This window comes from Oryx dammah, unplaced genomic scaffold, assembly GCF_014754425.2.
Source record: "Oryx dammah isolate SB20612 unplaced genomic scaffold, SCBI_Odam_1.1 HiC_scaffold_16, whole genome shotgun sequence".
In the NCBI taxonomy this organism is placed as follows: domain Eukaryota; kingdom Metazoa; phylum Chordata; class Mammalia; order Artiodactyla; family Bovidae; genus Oryx; species Oryx dammah.
In genome coordinates this window covers 27,525,684-27,551,011 of record NW_024070200.1, presented here as the reverse complement: position 1 = coordinate 27,551,011, position 25,328 = coordinate 27,525,684, and the positions used below count along the sequence as shown (strand labels likewise).

At 37.1% G+C, this 25,328-nt stretch overlaps 1 protein-coding gene across 7 annotated transcripts in view; it reads right to left on the bottom strand.

Annotated features, from left to right (window-relative positions):
* Window positions 1-25,328, bottom strand: part of HEATR5A (HEAT repeat containing 5A) — a 97,830-nt gene that overhangs the window by 66,005 nt on the left and 6,497 nt on the right. For 5 of the 7 annotated variants that reach the window (XM_040257161.1, XM_040257165.1, XM_040257168.1 and 2 more), the window contains 8 exons: window positions 15,723-15,908; window positions 14,232-14,443; window positions 13,222-13,330; window positions 9,946-10,095; window positions 9,114-9,288; window positions 2,738-2,898; window positions 1,243-1,498; window positions 503-658 (listed from right to left, as the gene is read on the bottom strand). In XM_040257161.1, coding sequence (XP_040113095.1) covers window positions 503-658; window positions 1,243-1,498; window positions 2,738-2,898; window positions 9,114-9,288; window positions 9,946-10,095; window positions 13,222-13,330; window positions 14,232-14,443; window positions 15,723-15,848 — 1,345 coding nt within the window. In that variant the 5' untranslated portion in view covers window positions 15,849-15,908. The remainder of the gene's footprint in view (window positions 1-502; window positions 659-1,242; window positions 1,499-2,737; window positions 2,899-9,113; window positions 9,289-9,945; window positions 10,096-13,221; window positions 13,331-14,231; window positions 14,444-15,722; window positions 15,909-25,328) is intronic. The other 2 variants (XM_040257167.1, XM_040257166.1) reach the window with 1 other exon arrangement.

Sequence of the window (25,328 nt, the reverse complement as noted above, 5' to 3'; positions counted from 1 at the left end):
TCTGGAATTAGACAGTGGTGGTGTTTGTACCACTTTGTGAGTACGCCAAAACCACTGAACTGTGTACTTTAAACCAGTGAATTTTATAGTATGTGAATTATCTCTCAATAATTTTCAAAGAGAAAGAAAAGAGAATGCTTAGAAGACCTTTGAGGAGGTAAATTACATGTACCATATAGAAACTAATACTTTCACTGCAGATGAAAGATATAAGTTCAGGATTACTTCTCCATTTTTCCATGTTATCTTAAATATCTCCAGAAAGGGGGTTAGAGTAAAGAAGAGACCTAGAGAACAACCTTTAGCTACAAAAGCTAAAAGGAAAAAAAAAAATCAAATATATACATATTTTATATAATCTTGATTATACGTATCTTGTAAAATGACCCTAATAAATCTATAATAAATGAGCGATATGAAGGAGCTTTTCTTTCTTAGAGAAAAGTTGTCTAAAAGGAAAAGTGAAAACAAAGTATTCAGACTAGTCACAAACAACAGGTACCTGTACTGGAATCCTGTAACAAAGGTGCAGCTGTGGTGCCGAGACTGTGTATGAGATTTCCAAGTTCTTGTAAAGCACACACCAGCATATGCTGGCTGGCAGCTACATCTGCAGAGCCAAGCCGGGTTTCCAAATTACCATCACTCATTACAGCATCTGATAGAAATAGGAAAATTAACTAGGCATCGCTGTTTTATTAAAATGTATTACAGGCAATAGGTATTAGGAGTAGAAACATATAAAGGTAAAAAATACCTCCACTTGATATATATGAAATCCTTGAGGCAGTAACTAAAATAGGACTTGCATCTACAGAGAAAGAACTGAACTAATATAACCAATTTAGTTCAAGCAAGCTGATTATAGATCCCTTATCACTCTTTTAGCAAGTGGCCCTGAAAGGGAGAACTCCATAAGCAGAGTGGACTTTGGACAGTAAAAGAACTGAGATGAACTAACTGTTTTAAAGAAGAATGTATCTTAACTTGTATAGAGAGACTATGAATTCTAAGGAACTATTACCCACCATCCTCTAAGATCAGGACATCTATATAATAGTTCTTATCAAGTTAGATAATTTATGTCTCATCTATCATAGACTGCTCTACTCTGAAAAAAACTGACCTGTATTATAAAAGTAGCTTCTTTTGTATTAACATAATTATATACCAGTCCAGTTTTTCCAAAGGCACAATTTCTTTAGCACTGTTTTAAAACAGACTGTCTTAGGAGATCCATACCCATAACTTTCTTTAACTTCCAGATAGCCTGGCAAATATCCTTAGCAGCAGCAATTTGAGCCTTTTCTCCAAGAAGGCCTCCAACAGTAGCTCGAAGGATAAATGAAACACAACGGCGACTGCAGACAGCATCAATCTGAGTTTGGGTGGCCTTAGGGTGTGACTGTGAAACCAGGCTTAGGATATGAGAAAGAAAGGCAGCAAAATTTTTCTCTAGCCATGCTCCTCCTAGTGTTGAAATAAATACCACGTAAGCCTAAAAAAGAGAAATGAGTTTTATCTTCAAAATGAAATAATTTCAATTCTATATTAATGTCTTATCTTCCATGAAATATGCAGAATTTATTAATGTTTTTTAGTTTTTCCTCATTTATGTAGCCACTTTAGCTATATAAATACTGTACAATTTTTTGCTTGTTAAGCCAAAATTGAAGTACCTAGTCTTTCAACTGAGATTTCATTTATGCTGCCCGTGTTTTATTTTGGTCAGACTTGCAAGGTTTCAGGACAGCCAGTGTAGCTAGCTAATCAGTAAAACTTGCCTGTGACTTTTCTGAACAAAATATTCAAGCTCTTTAACATTCTGAAGAAGAAAACCCAAATCAAACAAATAAACACAATGTAAGAATTAACTATGGTCTAATACCATAACTCTAAGAGAATTCAGTTCTAGAAAATGGAAAAGAAAGTTTATAGTGATGAATTACTATTCTTTATCTTCATGAAATGTTAATGGTTTGCCTTACTCTAGAGATACGGAGAGTAGTTATCTCATGTAATCTGTTTTTTAAAAACAGTTTACAGTTATGCTGGGACATTTTATATTTTCATGAACTCTAATATCATACAGTATAAAACGATGAGGATTATATGTGAATTAAAAAAACATATATGTGTGTGTTTACTTTGAACCACAATGACATTTAGAAAATAAGAAAATTCAAAGAAAGAATCCAAAGACCTCTATATTCTCTTATTCAAAGACCCTCTTCCCAAGGTTTAGCTTTTTAAGTTTTGTTTAGGACCAAGAATTTAAGCCTTTAAGGAAATTACAATTCTGTAATCTTTATTTAGAAGTAGAAACCATATAAGATAGAAATATAATATTGCCCACGCTGAATATCATGTACCTAACAGCTTAAATCTGAACTCTATAAGCACACAAAAACACATGGGAAAACACAAGACACATGGAAGCCCAAGGCTTGGAAACAAACAAAAAAATATTTATGTTTCAAAGGAAATAAACAAGTCTCCCATTATTACAAACTGAAAATACATTGCAATAGCCTATTTAGCTGGCTTTGTATAAACAGGCTTCTCTTACTTATAATCTAGCTTTTTTATGAAGTATTTGGCCTCACCACATCTATTTATAAACATGAGAGCGTAAGTGATGACCTAGCACAGTATCACTTCTGCCTGGAGTCAGATACTAAAATTTTCATCACGGGCAGGTGAGAATTACATTTAGATACTGGTTTGTGATTCTAACCTGAGTAACTCCAACTCGAACATCCCTACTGACTGAACTGGTTCCTTTCAGCATATCTCCACTGGCTCGAAGAAATCCTGAACTCCCACGTAGAAACCCTGTTCCTAGTAATTCCAGAACTTCCTCCAGTGATACTCTGCGAATGCTCTGACGTGAGGCTGCTATAACAAAGAACAAAACAAAACATGTAATTTTGTTTTACAGACTAAATTTTAATGCATGATCTTGAATAGCACGTTAACAGAAAGGAAAATAAAACTAAAAATAAAACAAAAGGCAGAATTTACAGGACATTACACACAGTAACACATGAAGTCACAAACGTGTTCAGAGGCCAAATCATAATGGACTCTGATGTACCATGTCAACGACATCTTAAAGTCTATGCCACTTTGAGATTATGACCTACTGCTCTCTTGCCCTCAAGTTAAAAGGCTAACAGTCTTCTAAAACAAGGGGAAACATAAATAAACCGCCCTAGTTCTCCAAGAGTGAAAATGCTATAGGGACTTCTCCAGTGGTCCAGTGGCTAAGACTGCATGCTCCCGGTGCAGGTGGTCCAAGTTCAATCCCTGGTTAGGGAACTGGATCCCACATGCCGCAACTAAGACCTGGCACAGTCAAATAAATAAATAAATAGAAAACACTTATACAACACATTGAAAATTCTTTTGAAATACTAAAAAGGCCAAAAATCATAATTTTCTCTTTCTAAATGCTCTATAACTCTTAATGAAACTTTAAAGTAACCACCACATCATGGTTTTTTAAAAATTATCAATTACAACTTTTGTTACATGCTCAGTCTCTAAAGAAATCAAAGCTAATATTTATTAAAACTTCTCAGTCAATCCTTCAGTTCAGTTCAGCTCAGTCGCTCAGTCGTGTCCGACTCTTTGAGACCATGAATCACAGCACGCCAGGCCTCCCTGTCCTACACCAACTCCTGGAGTTCACTCAGACTCAAGTCCATCGAGTCAGTGACGCTATCCAGCCATCTCATCCTCTGTCGTCCCCTTCTCCTCCTGCCTCCAATCCCTCCCAGCATCAGAGTCTTTTCCAATGAGTCAACTCTTCACATGAGGTGGCCAAAGTACTGGAGTTTCAGCTTTGGCATCAGTCCTTCCAAAGAAATCCCAGGGCTGATCTCCTTTAGAATGGACTGGTTAGATCTCCTTGCAGTCCAAGGAACTCTCAAGAGTCTTCTCCAACACCACAGTTCAAAAGCATCAATTCTTCGGCACTCAGCCCTCTTCACAGTCCAACTCTCACATCATACATGACTACTGGAAAAACCATAGCCTTGACTAGATGGACCTTAGTCGGCAAAGTAATGTCTCTGCTTTTGAATATGCTATCTAGGTTGGTCATAACTTTTCTTCCAAGGAGTAAGCGTCTTTTAATTTCATGACTGCAGTCACCATCTGCAGTGATTTTGGAGCCCCCCAAAATAAAGTCTGACACTGTTTCCCCATCTATTTCCCATGAAGTGATGGGACCGGATGCCATGATCTTTGTTTTCTGAATGTTGAGCTTTAAGCCAACTTTTTCACTCTCCTCTTTCACTTTCATCAAGAGGCTTTTGAGTTCCTCTTCACTTTCTGCCGTAAGGGTGGTGTCACCTGCATATCTGAGGTTATTGATATTTCTCCTGGCAATCTTGATTCCAGCTTGTGTTTCTTCCAGTCCAGCATTTCTCATGATGTGCTCTGCATATAAGTTAAATAAGCAGGATGACAATATACAGCCTGGCCGTACTCCTTTTCCTATTTGGAACCAGTCTGTTGTTCCATGTCCAGTTCTAACTGTTGCTTCCTGACCTGCATACAGATTTCTCAAGAGGCAGGTCAGGTGGTCTGGTATTACCATCTCTCTCAAAATCTTCCATAGTTTATTGTGATCCACACAGTCAAAGGCTTTGGCATAGTCAATAAAGCAGAAATAGATGTTTTTCTGGAACTCTCTTGCTTTTCCCATGATCCAGAGGATATTGGCAATGTGATCTCTGGTTCCTCTGCCTTTTCTAAAACCAGCTTGAACATCAGGAAGTTCATGGTTCATGTATTGCTGAAGCCTGGCTTGGAGAATTTTGAGCATTACTTTACTAGCATGTGAGATGAGTGCAACTGTGCAGTAGTTTGAGCATTCTTTGGCATTTCCTTTCTTGGGGACTGGAATGAAAACTGACCTTTTCCAGTCCTGTGGCCACTGCTGAGTTTTCCAAATTTGCTGGCATATTGAGTGCAGCACTTTCAGAGCATCATCTTTCAGGATTTGAAATAGCTCTACTGGAATTCCATTACCTCCACTAGCTTTGTTCGTAATGATGCTTTCTAAGGCCCACTTGACCTCACATTCCAGGATAGGCTGCAATAATTAAGAGGCTAGCTAGGCAGAATGTTTTAAGTTTGTCTGTAGTTTGACACAGTTTAGTTTCTCCCTGTGAGTATCTCCTTTAAAAAAAATTTTTTTTTCACCCTTTCATTCTTCTGAAAAAATGATGGTCACAAGCTCTGATCTTCATTATCAACATAAGTCATAGGCAGTGGCAAAATAAACTTATGTTAATCCAAGTCAACATTCAGAAAACTAAGATTATGGCATCCGGTCCCATCACTTCATGGCAAACAGATGGGGAAACAGTGGAAACAGTGGCTGACTTTATTTTCTGGGGCTCCAAAATCACTGCATATGGTGACTGCAGCCACGAAATGAAAAGATGCTTACTCCTTGGAAGGTAAGTTATGACCAACCTAGACAGCATATTAAAAAGCAGAGACATTACATTGCCAACAAAGGTCCATCTAGTCAAAGCTATGGTTTTTCCAGTAGTCATGTATGGATTTGAGAGTTGGACTATAAAGAAAGCTGAGCGCAGAAGGATTGATGCTTTTGAACTGTGGTATTGAAGACTCTTGAGAACCCCTTGGACTGCAAGAAGATCCAACCAGTCTATTCTAAAGGAGATCAGTCCTGGGTGTTCATAGGAAGGACTGATGCTGAAGTTGAAACTCCAGTACTTAGGCCACCTGATGGGAAGAGCTGACTCATTTGAAAAGACCCTGATGCTGGGAAACACTGAGGGCACGAGGAGAAGGGGACAACAGAGGATGAGATGGTTTGATGGCATCACCGACTCAATGGACATGAGTTTGGGTAAACTCGGAGTTGGTGATGGACAGGGAGGCCTGGCATGCTGCGGTTCATGGGGTCACAGAGAGTCGGACACGACTGAGTGACTGAACTGAACTGAATCCAAGTCAAGATGAACAAAAAATAAATTTCTCAGCCTAAAGATGACACAGATGAAAATCTATACTGGTACATGGAAAGAAACATTAGTGAACAGTACAAAATCCGTGCCCTCACAGATCATAAATTCTAGAAGAGAGACAAGAATAAATATAACAAATGACGAAGTGTCTATTAATAGTATGTCAGACAGTGATTAAAAGCCACACAAAAAAATAGAGCAGATATCTTTTATGTGCAGTGAGTTCTCTGGTAGGAGACAGGCCAGGGTGTGAGGATGGTGCAAGAGCAGAAGATACAGGACCTTGTCAATTATTATAATGATGATGTGAGTAAAGTGAGGTGCCAGTGGAGACCCTCAAGCAAAGCAGTAACAGCATCTGTCACTTTGCTTCTGTGCTGAGAGAAGACTATAGAGGGGCAAAGGTGGAGGTAGAAAAAAAACAAAACATTAGGAGGATTTAGTAGTACAACCAAGAGGTAATGGTAGCTTATAACAGGCTAGATCAAGGTAGTTACAACAGGAGTCTTGGTATACATACTTATATAATTTTAAAATTTTTTATTAGAAAAAATTTCAAAATCACAAAAAAGCTGCAAGAGTAAAATAAATTCTCATGTACCCTTCTCCTAGCTTCCATATCTTCCTTATCACTTTCTCGTTTTTGAAGCCTACATATACGGCTAGTTGTAGTTACAGAAAAGCTCTCAACTGTGTAAGTAATGCTGTAAGATTTCTCGATACATAATATCAGAAAGAATGTCAGGTTTGATATCAGTCTGTTCCTATATTGGTGGTATTATCTTTGAATACATGAAACAGGTGTCTGTCAATCTCATCAACTGTAAAATGCCATTTTTCTCTTTATTATCACTATGCCACCTGTGTAGTGATACTTTACAGTATAAATACACTCTAACCCATTTCAGAATGCACTGAAGACTCTTACCTGCATGAACTGTTCCTATAATGACTGCAAAAGGTCATTATCTAACATTCATTACTTCTAAATTTTTTGGTTGGCATTCCACTGTAAAAATAGACCTTTCCCTTCTCCTTTATTTACTTATTTTCATCACGGACTCATAGATTCCTTTTTTTATTTAACATGGTATAATCTATTTCTATCATTATTAATTCTAATATCGTCTTGGATTTGACCAGAGGAAGTGTCTTCAGAAAGCTGGCCATTGGATGTCCCTTACTTTTTTGGCACAACAAGATGTCCCAGGCTCATTCTCAGACTGTCGTTGCCCCAACCATATAAGCCACTTCTCCATGGAGCCCCAAGTATAGATAGTTTTAATATTGATAAGCAGAATAGGTATTGAGTGTGAGAGAGATGATTCAAGGTGACTTTCCAAATTGCTGCTTGAATACCTGCATGGATGAAGCTGTCATCAACTCAGATTAGCAAGACTGCAGCTGCAAGGAGAGCAGGAATAGACGTGTACGTATGGGGGAGGGGAAATCAAACATTCACTTGGGACAAGTCAAAACATCAAATAGACATTCAAACAGAGATTTCAAACAGGCAGGTAGGTATGAGAGTTCAGTGTCCAGGAGAGAAGTGTGGGCTAAAGACATAAATCCAGGAATCTTTGATGCATAGATGGTATTTAAGCTTAGAGACTGGCTGGGATCACAAGAGTGAGCCCACATAAAGAGAAGATCAAGGACTAGGTAACGGGTGACTTCTTTGAGAAGATAAGGAATCATTAAAGACTGAAAAGGAATTTCTACAGAGGAGGAAAGAAAACTAAGGCAGTATGAGGCCCTAAAAGGCAAGTGAAAAGAGGATGAGAGGAAGATCAACTGAGTTAAATGTTGCTGAAAGCTGACTGCTGCTGTCAAGTAAGACAGCAGAGAACTGCCCACTGGCTTAGTGTGACTAAAAACTAGAATGGAAGCTGCAAAGGTTAGGGCCTTTTAATCTGTTCTGTTCAATAACACCTCTTACATGCTGAAAACAGTTCATGGCCTGGTATAAGTCCTCAATAAATACTTGTTTATTTATTGAATAAATGATGAACATGGAGGTCATTGATGACCTTAACAAAAATAGTTTTTGACAGACAACTGGGGAAAAATCTTAACTGAAGTGCATTTCAAAGAAGAGAGAAACTAAAAACTGAGTATCAAGAACCTCTCTGAGGAACTCTGCTACAAAGGCAAGAGAAATGGGGCTCCAGTTGGCTGGGAAGACACAAGAAAAAAAAAATTTTTTTTAAGATGAGAGGGGAAAAAAAAATAAAATAAAGATGAGAGGGGGGAGAAAAGCATGTTTTATAGGGAATGAACTAACAGAAAGGGAAAAGTTGATGTAGGAGAGGGGAGACTTCCTACAGCTATATCCTCAAGCAGGTGAGCGGATGAGCTCTAACACATACTGAACATAAGGCTTTAACAGAAGATAATTCATCTTGATAACAGGGGAAAAGTCTTGATAACTGTGGAGCATATGCAGACAGATGTTGGAAGGTGGTAGATTTAGTAGGGAGAGCCTATGGAAGATAGGCCATCAAATGAAAGTAATATAGGAGAAGATGAAGGTATGAAATAGTTAGGCAAGTGGGACAATGAATGGACAAGGGAAATGAAGGTATGAACCCTTAAGTTCTCAAGAAGTAACTTTAAAAGATTCCATAAATCCCTGGAAACTTATCTAAACTGTCCAAATATAGCAAATTTCAAGTATCTGTTGTTTGGAATTATTTATATCATTGCTCCCTTATACCAGTCTAGAAGATGGCAAACCAAATGTATGTAATCAGATGCACACAGTTTAAAAAAAAATTCTCAAGAATCAGATCTTATTTCTTACTGAGTAACACTCCACAATTAACTTACACCAAAAAAAAAAAAAAAGGCCATGGTGTAGAGGAAGACAACGACTGAACAAAGCACATTTATTTAAGAGTTCTTTTAAGTTTTTCCTCAAACTTTCACTGAATTGTTTTAATATGAACTCTGAGGACTGTGAATGTTTCCAAACTAAAATCTGTATGATATTCTGCCCCTTTTCAGAAGTAATAATGGGTAGCAGTAATGCTACGTATGTTTGTTTAAGTCAACAGGGAAAAAGTTATGGAAGACATTATGAAAACAATTACATAAATTTACCTGCTCCTGGATGTTTAGAAATTATGGCTTTAGCCAACACCGTGCCTAGTAGTTTTGAAACTGAAATCCGCACATCATAATTGGAGCCTTCAAAGGATTTAAAACATAGTGTGGCCACACTGTCCAGGTCTGTACTCCACATAAAGACAGCCTCATTCTGAAGTTCAAGAAGACACTATTCAATTGGGAAAAATAGAAATTAATGAAAAACAAAATACAAACAGCAGGCTCAGATATGTAAGTTGAAGAACCTATCAAGAGCTAACAAAAAGAATACACAAATCCAAAGTCTCTAAATAATGACTGCAGGGACAAGTGAATACTTACTAAAAGCCATAATAATTATGCTATAAAAGCAATGTGTCCACAAAGACCCATTTCTAATTCAGTGGGGTATGAAAAATGTCTTTAGAAGCTATCTGTTGGCTATGAGCAATTGTGAGACTAATCCCAACATAAACACTAACTGTCTAACCCACTATGTTAAGAAAGCATGATAAAAACAAAGGTCACTTTCAAACAACACAAACCTTACAGGTAAATTTTACCCACCCATAGAGAGGAAGGACAGGAGAATGGAAGGAATATTTAGGAGCCTGACAGCTTGACCTCCCCACTTCTGATGATGTGCTGCTAACTATAAGAACCCTGGGAAATGCACATAGCCCTTGCGGCCTTGGTTTCCTCATATGTTAAAATGAGACAGTCTCACCTCAATACTAAGGTAGCAGCTCTGAGATCATGTAGCAGTTACTAGTGTTTTCACTGGGATTAACTGATTAAGTTGTCTTTATATTAATTTTTACAAATTCTGCTTATTAGACCGTTTTACCTTTGCAGCAGCACAACGAACAGCCATGGATCTATCTGTTAAGCAAGATCTAGCAGCTTTATAAACATCCCTGTGGCAAGGGGTAGCAGCAGCTCCCAGTCCATTCAGTATGTTTTGCAGACTCAACATAATCTCATAACGACCTTGTGACTATCAAAGAGGAAAAAATTTAAGGACCAGGAATAAAAATTCACTGTGAAAAACAGCATGAGCATTGAAATTTATCTCACATATTAGAGAAACAGTAGGATTTTTATACAAACTAATCAACCTATTCTGACATTAAAAAACATGAATAATTTCTATTTTACACAGTGTTTCCTATTTTTTTTAATGCTTCCTTTAAAGAAAAGCTTATGTATTTGAGTGCATCAGATCTTCGTTATGGCACGCAGATCTTTCACTGCGGTGCGAGGATGCTCTAATTGTGGCACAGGTTCAGTAGTTGAGGCACAAGGGCTTAGCCACTCTGCAGCATATGGGAAGTTAGTTCCCTGACCAGGGATCGAACCTGAGTCCCCTGAACTGCCAGGCAGATCTTAACCAATGGATCACCAGGGAATTCCCAGTGTTTACTATTTTAAAGTGCTATTTGTATTAATATATATTATACTACAGTACAATACAAATTTCACAGGGTTGACATGCAGATTAAATGAAATTGTATGGAAGTACCAGGCATAAAGCTTGCATGTTGTTAAGCATTCAATAAATGGTTGTTATAAATGAGGTAACATGGTAAGAGTGCATGGTCTACCACCTACTAGCTACATGTCTTTGGGCAAATCTGTTTCTTTATCTGTTAAATGGTTGTTGTGAGGATCAAATGAATTACTACATGTCATTACTACAGGTGGTGACTGCCGCCATGAAATTAAAAGATGCTTACTCCTTGGAAGAAACGATGACCAACCTAGACAGTATATTAAAAAGCAAAGACATTACATTGCCAACAAAGGTCCATCTAGTCAAAGCTGTGGTTTTTCCAGTAGTCATGTATGGATGTGAGAGTTGGACTATAAAGAAAGCTGAGCGCTAAAGAATTGATGCTTTTGGAGAAGACTCTGTGGTGTTGGAGAAGACTCTTGAGAGTCCCTTGGACTGCAAGGAGATCCAACCAGTCCATCCTAAAGTAAATCAGTCCTGAATATTCATTGGAAGGATTGATGCTGAAGATGAAACTCCAATACTCTGGCCACCTCATGCGAAGAACTGACTCATTTAAAAAGACGCTGATGCTGGTAAAGATTGAAGGTAGGAGGAGAAGGGGACGACAGAGGATGAGATGGTTGGATGGCATCACCAACTCAATGGACGTGAGTTTGAGTAAAGCCCAGGAGTTGGTGATGGACAGGGAGGCCTGGGGTACTGCAGTCCATGGGGTCGCAAAGAGTTGGACACAACTGAGTGACTGAACTGAACTACTTAGAACAGTGCCTGACACAGAGTAAATGTTCAGAATATTTTTATCATTTATTGGCCTGAGTGTTTTAACTCAGAAGTTTAAAGTCTTGATTTAGATTTTAAAAGATCTGGGTGTGAATCCTGGCTCTGAACCTTAGCAACGATGTGACTTTAAACTGTTCTTACTTATTTCTTCAACTATAAAATGAGGATAAGGAACTTCCCTGGTAGTCCAGCGGTTAAGACTCTAGGCTTCCACTGTAGGGGGCACTGGTTCAATCCCTGGTCTGGGAACTAAGATCCCACAAACACGTGGCCAAAATACCATGGCCAAAAATAAATAAAAATAAAACGAGGATAAGATGAAACCCGACAGAGCCAGTAAATAAGCCCCTGTAGGGAAATCATTCACCATAGTGCCTAGCACTACCTGTTTGTATATCTCAGGAAGTTAAGGCTACTATATATGTAAGCTAACATCAATATCATTTTCATAGTAATGTTATTAATTTTTGTTCAAAGGGGCATAATAGTGAGTAATTACAGGTAGACATAACAAAATGAGTCCTAATGGGAAACTTAACTTTTTTTTCAAATACTGCCAGTTTCAAACACTGTCTATCACTATGGGTGTATATCAAAGGTAGAAATCCTTTTGATATCTCCAAAACATTGTGGTACTGATGAATCAACTAAATCATAAAGGTTATAAAGTGGAGGAGCAATAAAATACTTAGCAAGAACTTAAAATTTTCTGAGACTTATAAAGTAATTCTCTGTTAACCATGAGCCCTAAAAAGTATAGCTTTATCAATGGAGCTAAGAGAAAAAAAAAGTTTAAAGTGGACACACTTCAGTAAAAAAAAGTTTTTACAGACACATCCTTTTAAATAAAACCATGTTTATGGATGTTAACAATCTCTCCTCCTTAATCTTCTTCAATCTTTGTGAAAGCTACTACTGCTGAGAAGTAATCTGCTGAGTTGATTTTCTCACCAGTTTTATATTATGGATTTCACTTCTCTGTAAAGTTCTAGAATCAGTTACATTCTTCTTGAAATTTGGCATATTTTATATTTGAATTTTCCCATATTTTATCCTGATATAGTTAAAGAAAGGTGTGTGACAGGCCTACATTTTTACAAATTTTCTACACTTCTTCAAAGTAATGTAAGAATAAGAACTAGTGCGATTTTTTAAATATTTAAAGGTGCTGAGTTATCCTTAAATATGAGGGACCACAGATTTAAAATTTTTGATATACAAACATACACATGTTTGAATCTCAAAATGTGATTGGTAAAACTTCAGTTGGCAAAAAATTACAGTATATCTTAGCAGTCTGATAAAGACAAAGGGTGTTTCACAATGGTAAATGATACCAACAAATCAGTGAGGCTAAGGCTGAGAATATATTCACCCCTGGCAATTAAAAGGTCATCCGGGTTCTAGTCAAGCTTACGTCCTTCACACTCTTTCCTATCTTGATTTTATTCCTTACTCCCTGCTCATGCAGGGAGAATACTAATCCATGCATCATGTAGCCAGTCGTTACCCATTGTGTATCTGAACCTTTGGTGGCAAGCACTTGCTCTGGCACTGGTAAGTATAATGAGATGGAAAAGGTGAAACAAGGAGGAGGAGCAGGGACAGGTCTGCCAGAAACACCTTAGTTTGTGTCCACTGGAATTTATGTGAACACACAAAATTTTACTGCATTATTGTTTCTCTAATAAAGATTTAATATACAAAGTACATAGGTGTACTACCTAAAAATATGTCATTTATGGATATATTTACATATATACTATGTATGCTTGTCATAGATAAGGCTCTTTTATTAGCTCAAGAAACTATAAAATCTGTATTTACCTCTGCACTCTTCATGGCTTTGAGAATATTCCCCACTGTATCAGTAAAGGTGTTACCTAATATTCTACCCAACTTCTTGTACAAGGAACCCAAACACACCACAGCAGCGCTGAAATGACATTTCAATTAGAAATCAGTCAAGAATGAAAAAACAAGAAAAAAAGGATCTGAGGACATGTAAAGATGAGTACTTAATTTTATTTTTAAAGGATAAATTTCCCAGAATCTACTCCACTGTTAAGTCATAAGGAATGACACTGGAGTACCAAATGATTACATTTTCAATATAAGAATGTAATCTAGATCTCAGCCAAAAGATTCCATTCCCCCAAATTTTTTAATAGAACTGAGCTTCACATATTAGATAATCAAAGACAGTCTTAAAAAGAACAGTGTTCTCATCAAGTCTCCAAATTTTATGGAAAAGCATATTCTATCCTAAGCTAAAAATTAAAGCAATAAAAAAATTTCTATAAAATTAGTACTGTGCAGCCATACATTGTAAACAGCCTTCTCTAAACAACAGGTGATAAAATGAACTGAGTTCTATGGAAAAAGAAACTTAGTTGTTCTTTTACGATCTTAGAATAGTATTTTTCTATATATTTACTATTAATCTTCACTACTAAGAACTAATAAACTAAAAGAACATCCAAAACATGAAGAATTTAACATACTTGTTCCTTAAACACTCAACTGCTAAAATATTAATCAGATGGTTTTGATTCCCAAATCTAAGCTTCACATGTCTAAATTTTTTAAAAGAATTATTTCTCAATGGGAAAATATTAGATCTTTTCAAAAGCTAAATATTTTTAAGAAAATGAGGAAAACAATTTGTATTCATTTTTATAATAATTATCAAGTAGTTTAGTTCTTTAAAAAAATTATTTTACTACATATAGTTGATTAACAAGGCTGTGCTAATTTCTACTATACAGCAAAGTTTGAGTTCTTTATAAAAATGATACAACAAAGATTTCTTACATTCAGTTTCAATATTAACTTACAGTTTAGTGGGAAGATAACTTGGAGAATCATCTTTGCTTCGAATAAGATCATTACATTTATCGATTGTCTCATAAACAGAGAACGTGTCTCCAATACTATAAAGAAGGGCTAGATTCTTAGCAAGGAGTTTACGAGTAGGAGGCCCTGGGGAGCTGTTTAGCAAAGACAGGAGCTGTTCCACAAGAGTCTTCTGTTTCTCCCTTACATCACTCTACAAATGAAGTGAACAAAGAAGATTCTCATCAATGCAATTACATGTACTTCTCTAATATGATTTTGCTTTCATGTAATTAAGCACTAACCAAAAGTCTCCAGAAAAATGAAAAATTATTTTAACTAAATATTACAAATAAGTTGGTGGCATAGTTATTACACCTCACAAGCAAGTAGTTTGCTGCACTGCTGGTATCTCCAGAGAATAAATTCTGGACCACAATATACTAGAGTCTGTAAACAAAGACAAGGGTTCCATTGCTCTTCTTTCTTCTTAGGTTTGAAACGTAGGACAAATTTATATCTTAACTAGTGCTTCTTAGTTCTTAAGTCCCTGCCTGATATATATCTGCATCAGTGAACAACCTATCACCAGAACTGACCTTTTAATGGTTACCTGCTTTACTTAGATCTTTTTCTAAGTTAAGTGGAATTTTCTTTCTGCAAGCTTATGCATGTAAATGCCATTCTGTGACTCCATTTTACTTATCTACTCTCTAAAAAAGGAGACCAGAATATTATCACAGTGGTAATGGTATTCAGACGCTTCCTGAGGCTTCAATTTTCACAATAAAATACTTGTTAATTTAGGCTATGGACCTTTGTCATTTATAAATTCTAAATGTCTCCATGAGTAGTGTCTTTGCAACATTTTTGCATTATGTAAGGTATTGTTATTGTTATTCTGTGGAATACTTTTATTTTTAGGAGATATATAGGAAAGTATTTAGAAATAAAGTAGCAACTCTCATGGCTCTGTAAATCAATTAAACTTGGCAAAATGTTAACAGCTGTCAAATGTAGGGAAGGATATGAATGATTGGCTTTCTTCTCTGCAGTACTATTTTATAAACTTTTAAGAGAGAATATGTTTACTCAAGACTCCTCAGCTCATATTCCCCTTCAAGAGTTCACAGCTTTTTTTTTTAAAGTGAAATTCCCATAACATTATTTAGTGCAATACTGTTCCAGGATGTCATGCATATGGAGGGACACAGGTAAGAAGGTAATGATGAAATTTAACACACTGTGCTCTGTAGTTAGTTTTTAACATATTTTAAAGTAATATTATAAATATTGGTTAATTTATTCCTGTTCTTTCGAGCAGAAGAAAACTACTAGTTCATTGTAAAATCTTATTACGGTCTAACGAGTGAAAGCTAATTTAGGTGATGCTGGACAGAACTAGAAAAGTAAACAGAAGGAATTAAACATTATCTGGCACTTAAAAAAAAAAAAAAAAAACCTTGTAAAATAGTTTTTGCAATTTTACTCACCCTGCTGGTTGCAACCAAGAGCTTCTCCAAATATCTCAACCAATCAAAAATAAACTCTGCCTTCTGAACTTCACCCAGTTGATTGTATGCTTCTTCATTCAGCAATAAGCTATGAGCTAATTCCATTCCTTGCAGAAAAGTCTCCTAGCTGGTCACGATTCTTCTTATTAAACTTTAGTGATATACCTACAATAAAGGAAAATAATATTTTAAAAGAAGAATGAAAAGGAATGCAATCACAATACTGGAAATCTTCCACAGAAATGCACAAAGCATAAACAAACGGAGACATTCTTCCTAACAGCCCTAAAGTGAAACTGGAAAATTCCCAATAGTAAACTTACTGATACAAAACCCCCTTTTCAGAGAGTAGACAGGCAGAACAGAGTAGGATTACTCATATTCATATGTCAAAACTTGCCAAACAAGAGACATTTCACTAAAATTTTGAAAATTTTACAGGTAAGATTACTCAAGTGTGAAGACTTTGTTTTCTCTGTAACATAAGTACTTTTTTACTAAAATGGGTTGTGAGTACATATTCAGTTCAGACGCTCAGTCGTGTCTGACTCTTTGCGACCCCATGAATTGCAGCACGCCAGGCCTCCCTGTCCATCACCAACTCCCAGAGTTTACTCAAACTCATGTCCATCAACTTGGTGACACCATCCAGCCACCTCATCCTCTGCCATCCCCTTCTCCTCGTGCCCCCAATCTCTCCCAGCATCAGGGTCTTTTGTAATGAGTCAACTCTTCGCATGAGGTGGCCAAAGTACTGGAGTTTCAGCTTTAGCATCAGTCCTTCCAAAGAACACCCAGGACTGATCTCCTTCAGAATGGACTGGTTGGATCTCCTTGCAGTCCAAGGGACTCTCAAGAGTCTTCAACACCACAATTCAAAAGCATCAATTCTTCAATGCTCAGCTTTCTTCACACTCCCAACTCTCACATCCATACACGACCACTGGAAAAACCACAGCCTTGACCAGCTGGACCTTTGTTGGCAAAGTAATGTCTCTGCTTTTTAATATGCTGTCTAGGTTGGTCATAACCTTCCTTACAAGGAGTAACATCTTTTAATTTCATGGCTGCAGTCACCATCTGCAGTGATTTTGGAGCCCCAAAAAATGAAGTCTGACACTGTTTCCACCATTTCCCCATCTGTTTGCCATGAAGTGATGGGACCGGATGCCACGATCTTCGTTTTCTGAATGTTGAGCTTTAAGCCAACTTTTTCACTCTCCTCTTTCACTTTCATCAAGAGACTTTTTAGTTCCTCTTCACTTCACCATGCCATAAGGGTGGTGTCATCTGCATATCTGAGGTTATTGATATTTCTCCCAGCAATCTTGATTCCAGCTTGTGCTTCCTCCAGCCCAGCGTTTCCATGATGTACTCTGCATATAAGTTAAATAAGTGGGTGACAATATACAGCCTGGACGTACTCCTTTTCCTATTTGGAACCAGTCTGTTGTTCCATGTCCAGTTCTAATCATTGCTTCCTGACCTCCATATAGAGGCAGGTCAGGTGGTCTGGTATTCCCATCTTTTTCAGAATTTTCCACAGTTTATTGTGATCCACACAGTCAAAGGCTTTGGCATAGTCAGTAAAGCAGAAATAAGTGTTTTTCTGGAACTCTCTTGCTTTTTCCATGATCCAGCGGACGTTGGCAACTTGATCTCTGGTTCCTCTGCCTTTCCTAAAACCAGCTTGAACATCTGGAAGTTCATGGTTCATGTATTGCTGAAGCCTGGTTTGCAGAATTTTGAGCATTACTTTACTAGCGTGTGAGATGAGTGCAATTGTGCTGTAGTTTGAGCATTCTTTTTGGCATTGCCTTTCTTTGGGATTGGAATGAAAACTGACCTTTTCCTGTCCTGTGACCACTGCTGAGTTTTTCTAAATTTGCTGGCATATTGAGTGCAGCACTTTCACAGCATCATCTTTCAGGATTTGAAATAGCTCAACTGGAATTCCATCAGCTCCTCTAGCTTTGTTCATAGTGATGCTTTCTAAGGCCCACTTGACTTCACATTCCAGGATGTCTGACTCTAGATGAGTGATCACACCATCGTGATTACTAGGTCATGAAGATCTTTTTTGTACAGTTCTTCTGTTTATTCTTGCCACCTCTTCTTAGTATCTTCTGCTTCTGTTAGGTCCATACCATTTCTGTCCTTTATCAAGCCCATCTTTGCATCAAATGTTCATATTAACAATTACCAAATACTTAGACTTCCTATTATACTTTACAGTAAACCTTGAGGTCTCCCTGGGCCTTTGCCTCCACACATAACCTGTCACTTACGTGGAGATCCTAGGGAAGGAAATGGCAACCCACTCCAGTATTCTTGGCTGGAAAATCCCATGGACAGAGGAGCCTGGCAGGCTACAGTTCACAGGGTCACAAAGAGTCGGACATGACTGATCAACCGAGCACTAAGACTTGAGCAAAGGGACTTATTCCCATTAGCATCTGTTTCTCCAGTCTAATAAAGACACTGCCTGAGGCTAGGAGTTTTTAGGAAAAATCCCATCTCAACTAATACAGATAGTCTCCCTATCCCTGTGAACCTTGTTGTGAAAGCAAACTCATGTTTTTGAAGGCACTTGGATGGATGCCATCCAAGGACTGTAGAACACAGATCATTATCTGCTATGACCCAGATCCAATGAAGCCTTCACTTCTCTTGTAACAAATAATCAATAGAAGAGGTTTTGTTTTTAGATTCACTTGTTTTAGATTCACTTTGTTTTATATTTAGGTACACTCTAGTACCTTTCTAGAATATATACAACATATTCACATGTGGGTAAAATACATACACACCCATATGCAAATTTACAAGATGGCATTTCTGATTATGGATTTTTTATTTCTAGGTGCATGCTCAAGTATATGTCAGTAAAACAGTATGACGTCTGCAACTCATTTTCAAATGGTTAAGTACATCAATTAATTAGCCATAAAATACGGCAAAATGTTAACAGATGAATACTGTAGGTAGTACATATGTGAGCAATCATTTTGTTATTCCTCAATTTTTCTCTATTTTTTAAAATACTGCAAAAAAATTTGGAAAAATTATTTAAGAAGAGAAAAATTTTAAAAACATAAGCTGGCTTAAAAACAAATCACATTACTACTTCCAGGAGTAACGGCTATCATCAAGAACATTAAACAACAGAGACGGTATCATATACATATAAGGTGGGTACATCTATCCCATACTGAAGTATAAAAAATAACTAATACATTATAAATAAACTGGTTAAGCTAAGCAGAAACATGTAATTCAAAATGCATAGAAATACAAACAGAATGCCACAGGTAATTAAACTAAACCATATAAATTACATAACTCATATTCCCCTTAAATAAACCTCAATCTTTTGCAGAGAAGCCAGTAAGATGTGGACTTCCCAGGTGGCACTAGTGGTAAAGAACCTGCTTGCCAATGCAGGTAGATGTAAGAGACATGGGTTCAACCTGGGTTGGGAAGATCCCCTGGAGAAGGGCATGGCAATTCACTCCAGTATTCTTGCCTGGAGAATCCCATGGACAGAGGAGCCTGGTGCGCTACAGTCCACAGGGTCTCAAAGAGTTGGACAGGACTGAAGTCACTTAGCAAGCATGCACGTGTAGTAAGTAGTATTAGAAAATCAGATGGGAGATATGAGGAAGGCTTTTCTTTCTTTTTTCTCCTAGGGAGTTTACGGGTATGAAATTACCTAGACTATAACACTGTAATAATTGTGATATAACTGAAAAGAAGCCTCTTTAAAAGACAGTAGTTGCAAACTGATGAACTGTTGGCCAAATTTCACCTGCAATATATGTACTGGGGAAAAAATTGGTTACTAACATTTAAACACAAGATTTTACACAAAAATCTGGGTCCATATCCCATACAGCAATGAATGACTGAATCTAAGGGGAGCAGGGACTCTCAGGTAAGTATACTTGCCACCTGGACTGCCTTATTCATTTACATTATTTGCCAACTTCTATGGGTATTCAAGTTTTCAGCTCCTACTCTATCTTTACCTTACTTTCGCCCTCTGGCGTGGGCAAGAAACCCTCCTTTTCTTTCTTCAATTATCAAAGTGAACTGATCAAAATATTCACAATAAAGGTAATAAACGCTACAGAAATAATTTCCTGAAGAATTCTAAGTATACCAAAGGAGAAAAGCAAGTTTGTACTCAATATCTGCTATTGTGTGAGGAAAAAAAAAATAACCTGAGTATCACAGAGAAAATTTCTTGTAACCACCAGAGCAAGTCAAAACCCAATCTTAAGAATCAAATTACCCTTTTTAGAGGTCATTAGGACTGCTGAAGAGACATTTTTTTTCCTTAGGCAGAAGCAATATTGTGGTGTAAAATGATCTATCAAGAAGCAAAATAGCTAACACAATGCAATAATAAATAATTCAGTAAAGAGTTTGAGATCATAAGCAGGGCATAAAGTTTATCTCCCATGCCCTCAATACATTCCTCATATAAATTACTCTTAAAGAAGTAGACAATTAACACTGGTAATCCCACATCCAAACCCCCAAATCTACAATGGCCTCTGATCTCCACATATGTATTATCAATGACATAAGTAAATGCACTTTGCAAACAACAGATGTCCCTGCTCTAACCTACAGTGTAACTTAAGGATTATGAATACAAATACAGTCAATCTACTGTATGTTTTAATTCAACTACAGCCCTATGGCTATACAAACCTGGACAATGCCTATTTGTCTGATTTTTCTCTTATTTTCTATTTTTACGCTTCTTGGGGGAGGTTACAGAATTATTAATTTATTAAAAGTGAACACATATAATAATGTATTTTTCAAGGTACAGTTATGCTACTCGAAAAAAAGATGTCATCAAATCCCTGTACCAACTACAATGCCAACCATTACTTTTGACAGACACTAATTATTACTGATCACTAATTATAGTCCAAGCACAGCTCTAAGAGCTTTAAATATTCTTGAATAAGTTGCAGAACTGTCCATGGGTAGTTATTTTTATTAGCACCATTTTAAGACAAGGAAACTGAGGCACAGAGAAGCTGAGTCACTTTCCTAAGGTTACACAGAAACCGGTCATACACTAAATCGATGTAACTCGAGATATATGCGCTCTAACCACTACATACTATGCTGCCATCCTTTTATCCAATCGAGCCTATCAAATACCTTGAGAGGCCAGGCATTTTATTCATTCATTCATTTTTACTAATATATACTTGATGTATAATATTATGTTAGTTTCAAGTGTACTACATAATGATTTGACATTTACTAACATTTGAAATGATCACCGTATCTACAAAGGACTTTTGGGGAACATGCTATTTTGGGGAACGTAACTATTTTGAGAACATGTCATTTGGGGGAACATATATGCTCAAGTTCATGCAGGGGGGAAAAGTCTTCTTCATATTTTTGGTCATTTTAGTTTCTTAAAATGATTTATTATATCTTTTGAAGAATATAAAGAGAAAAAAATCACAAATAAAGAGACCCCCTCAAACACAAATAAGAGAGGTTTGTCAAATTGGTTTTCTTTCTTTCCTGAGCAATAAAAGATCAGTTTACAAAATGAACAAGCCATTCAGTAGTAAATGGAACTGAATCTAGAATGTATCAAGCAGTTAAAGTTTTGGAATGTCTCAAATGTAAATTACTTTTCTTTGCCTCTCAAGTCTTTAAAAGACATCACAGCAGCTGCAACTCCACCTCCAGCTTTCAGTTTCTCAGTTTTGTTTAAAGAGCATAGAGTAAAAAACAAACAAACAAACAAAAAAACCTCTCAAGAATCTCCCATATTTCAGGGTACACACATAAATCTTAAAATCCATACCTTCCAAAACAAACAAACAAAAAAAACCAAAACAGTAATTAGGTTTGTTGGGGAAGGAGGAAACTTTCCTCTACCCTTCTAGGTTTTTCTGAATTCTGGTCTAGGAATTAAATTGGCATGGGACAGATAAATAGGAGAAAAAATTCAATTCCAGATATAAGGAACCCCCCACACAAGAGGATCAAAGACCCCAGATACATGAAGTGTTGAGAGACAGAAAGGTAAAACGAAGTATTTTGCCACTCTAAGCTGAGGGAGCCTGAGGCTTCGAGGACAGGAACAATCACAGGATGACTAAGGAGAGTAGATGTTTGGTAAATAGATGTTTGCTCTGACAGAGACGGGGCTACTTAGAAAAAATTTACCTCTAATAACAACTGTTCCCTGAGACAAGTCCCCAGTTTATTCTAAGTAGTTAAGGGAGGACAATATTTTCTCTTGAACCTATGGGTTCAAAAGAATCCTCATGCAAAAGTGACACCTTCTGGGCAGCTCGATCTAAATCCCCACAAGATTTAATCTAAAAGATAGATCATTTTTTACTGACCTAATACTCCCTATGACCTGTGATTCAGGCTTTGCACAATTATAGGTTACAAAATAGGAACTCACAAATCACACAGAGCGTTAGGTCATAATTAAGATGTTGTCTAAGGAAGGCTGCCCCGGTAGAAAGCAAATAAGGTCTTTTTGTCACTGTACTTTAAATATCCTTACTCTGCAACAGTCTTCACAACCAGTGAAGACTGTTGTAGCGTAAAACAAATATTAAGTCAAGTCACTTGTGATTCCAGAATTAATAGTTTCATCTTGATGATTTGAAAATCCTATCTGCATCTTATTTTTAAAATCTGAAGCACCTTGCTTCTTCCTACAATAAACTATTTCAAAATTTACCTTTATAAAAAAAAAATCCTTCAGGAAGTCTTTCAGGATTAATTCCCCTATTAATATTATCTTCGCTTGGTACAGGATTTCTTTTATTATAGATATGCTTCATAAAGTGGTGGGCTTCTCTAGCCATCGTTTAAATTGTGCTCCTGGTATTTTTCTGATTCAAAACGTTAGCAATGATTATTAAATCAGTAGCATTGTGGGTAATGTTATTTTCTCTAGTCTCCAAATTTGTTATGATTTTAAAACTTTTAAAATGAAACCCTTAAAAACCAATAAATAAGCTGAACTTCTACTGATTCCTTACTTTTATAATTCACAATACCATTTGTTAGCATCACCTTGGTAACACAAGTGGGAAGGACACACCTATTACCTGCTGCAGTTCATGGCAATGCCTCTCACTTTCCCACTAATTCCCAAATCACAAACTGATGATAGTAGCTATTCTTTTTCTTTTTAAATTTCATTAATTTTTAAAATTTACTGATTTTTAATTGGAGGATAATTGCTTTACAATATTGTGTTGGTTTCTGCCATATATCAACATGAAATCAGCCACATGTCCCCAACTTCTTGAACCTCCTTCCCACCTCCCACTCCACCCTATCCCTCTAGGTTGTCAGAGCACCAGATTCGAGCTCCCTGCATCATACAGCAGATTTCCCCTGGCTGTCTTAATTTTTCACATGGTAATGGATATGTTTCAATGCTACTCTCTCCTTTTGTCCCATCGTCTCCTTCCTGCTCTGTGTCCACAAGTCTGGTCTCTGTCTGCATCTCCACCGCTGCCCTGCAGAAAAGCAGCTATTATTCACTGAGCCAGGAACTTTTTAGGTGCTTAATTAATATCATCTCTAATCATCACAGGAAAGAAAGCAAGTATTACTGGTCCCCATATTACAGAAGAAAAAAACAAAAACTTTGATGCCAGTACACAGGAGAGATAAGAACAAACCCAGGTCTCTTTGGGAACAAAACTCATTCTCTTTCCTCAGTGCTAGGAAACCTTTCCACCAGAAAAAAAGGGAAAACAGCATTTCTGATATTAAGATGTAAGGGACAAAAGTGCAGAACAAACAGAGCATGGCGGTGGAGGTGGGGCCTTACTTTATATTTGGGCTCACTCTCTACCGATTTCCCCATGCATGTGGGCATGCTCAGTCGTGTCCACCTCGTTGTGACCCCATGGACTGTGGCCCGCCAGGCTCTTCTGTCCAGGCGATTCTCCAGGCAAGAATACTGGTGTGGGTTGCCATGCCCTCCTCCAGGGGATCTTCCCAACCCAGGGATCGAACTCACGTCCCTTGCAGGTCCTGCACTGGCAGGTGGATTCTTTACCAGTAGTGTCACCTGGGAAGCCCCAATATTTCGCCCTACACCTTTCAGTAAATCACAAAATCAGTTTTACCTCCCAACTCCTTCAGGGACAAGGGTCAAACAATTGCAAAGGCAGTGTTGGGAAAACAGCAAAAGGAAGAACACAGATGAGGTAGGTAAACTGTTTAAGAAGCTGAGCATGTCAAAATAGCAGACCTATAACAAAACAGACTACTTTGGTTAATAGCAACTCTGGTTGCTTTCAAAAATACAAAGTTTTTTGAGCCTAAACCAACTTAACAGAATCTCTGGAGGCTGAGATGCTATGATAATGGGAGTTTCCATTTAATCCTCACACGGTGAGGTGACTAGGCGACTAGGCTGCAGCTCCACCCACCCCTCAAAGTCATCCCTCTGCTGGCCAGTCACCCCTACTGTCCACGCGGAAAATCACGTCCAGGTTTTGGACCAAGAACTTATGAGAAGCCCACGCCCTGTTTGCTTCTGTTTTTGACTTCACTTTGTCTTCCTTGTAAAAGGATGTTTTTCTTTAACTAGAAATAACCAAGTGCTTAAAAAATAAATAAATAAAACTAGCACTATTCATGTACAAAGAATGCTGAAACTAGATAATATAGATATTTTAATAGCTGGTGAGTGTTGCCTACACTTCTATAATCCATTTATTACCTTAGGTAAGAAAGATTTAACATTATTTTTAGATAAGCCCAAAGAAACTGAAATTGCTTTAGAAAATAGCAGCAAAATGACAATGAAATTCAAATCTATGATATTACTTGATATGAACTCAGACTTTCTAATTCTCTGTAATAACTCTAAAATAAACCAGTTGTCATTAGTCAAATACTTAAAATGTTAAGTGTACAATATTAAGCTCAGTAAGAATTTAGCTGAGTGATTCAATATATGTACATTAAATCTAAATATTATAAATGCAAAAATTTCACAGCCAAAACTGAGATTTTAGAAAAGCTGATAGGTTTATAGTGACAGTACAAATAGGTTCAACTCTTTTGGAAAATAACATAAAAACATCAAAACCACTTGGCAAAAGCATGAGTTTTTGAAAATTCGTGCCAGAGAAAGGAAAAGGAAAATATCAGAAGTGTAAGCATTGATTAGAGCATTATGAGAGGTGAAAACTGAAAACTTGCAAGTCCATCATTAGAGAAATGACTGTTTGACATTTTCAGACACGATCAGGCTCTCATTAAAAACTGTAATTGTAGAAACTACAAGTGCATAAATTTTAACAGGTTCACCTACTGAGAGCATTCCCACAGGTAAAGCAGTGTTTCCTAAAAAGTGTTTTATAGAACAGTAGTGAAAAACAGTGAGGAAATGAGGATTTGTGTTGTATGTGAAGGAACGGAATCCAAATCTTTTTGGGAAACACCATGTTGGCAGTCTTCCTTCCTACAGAGGGTCTCCACACATGTGCTATATGTAATGTACATTATATACTGCCAGAAGGGTGTGTGTGTGTGTGTGTATGTAAT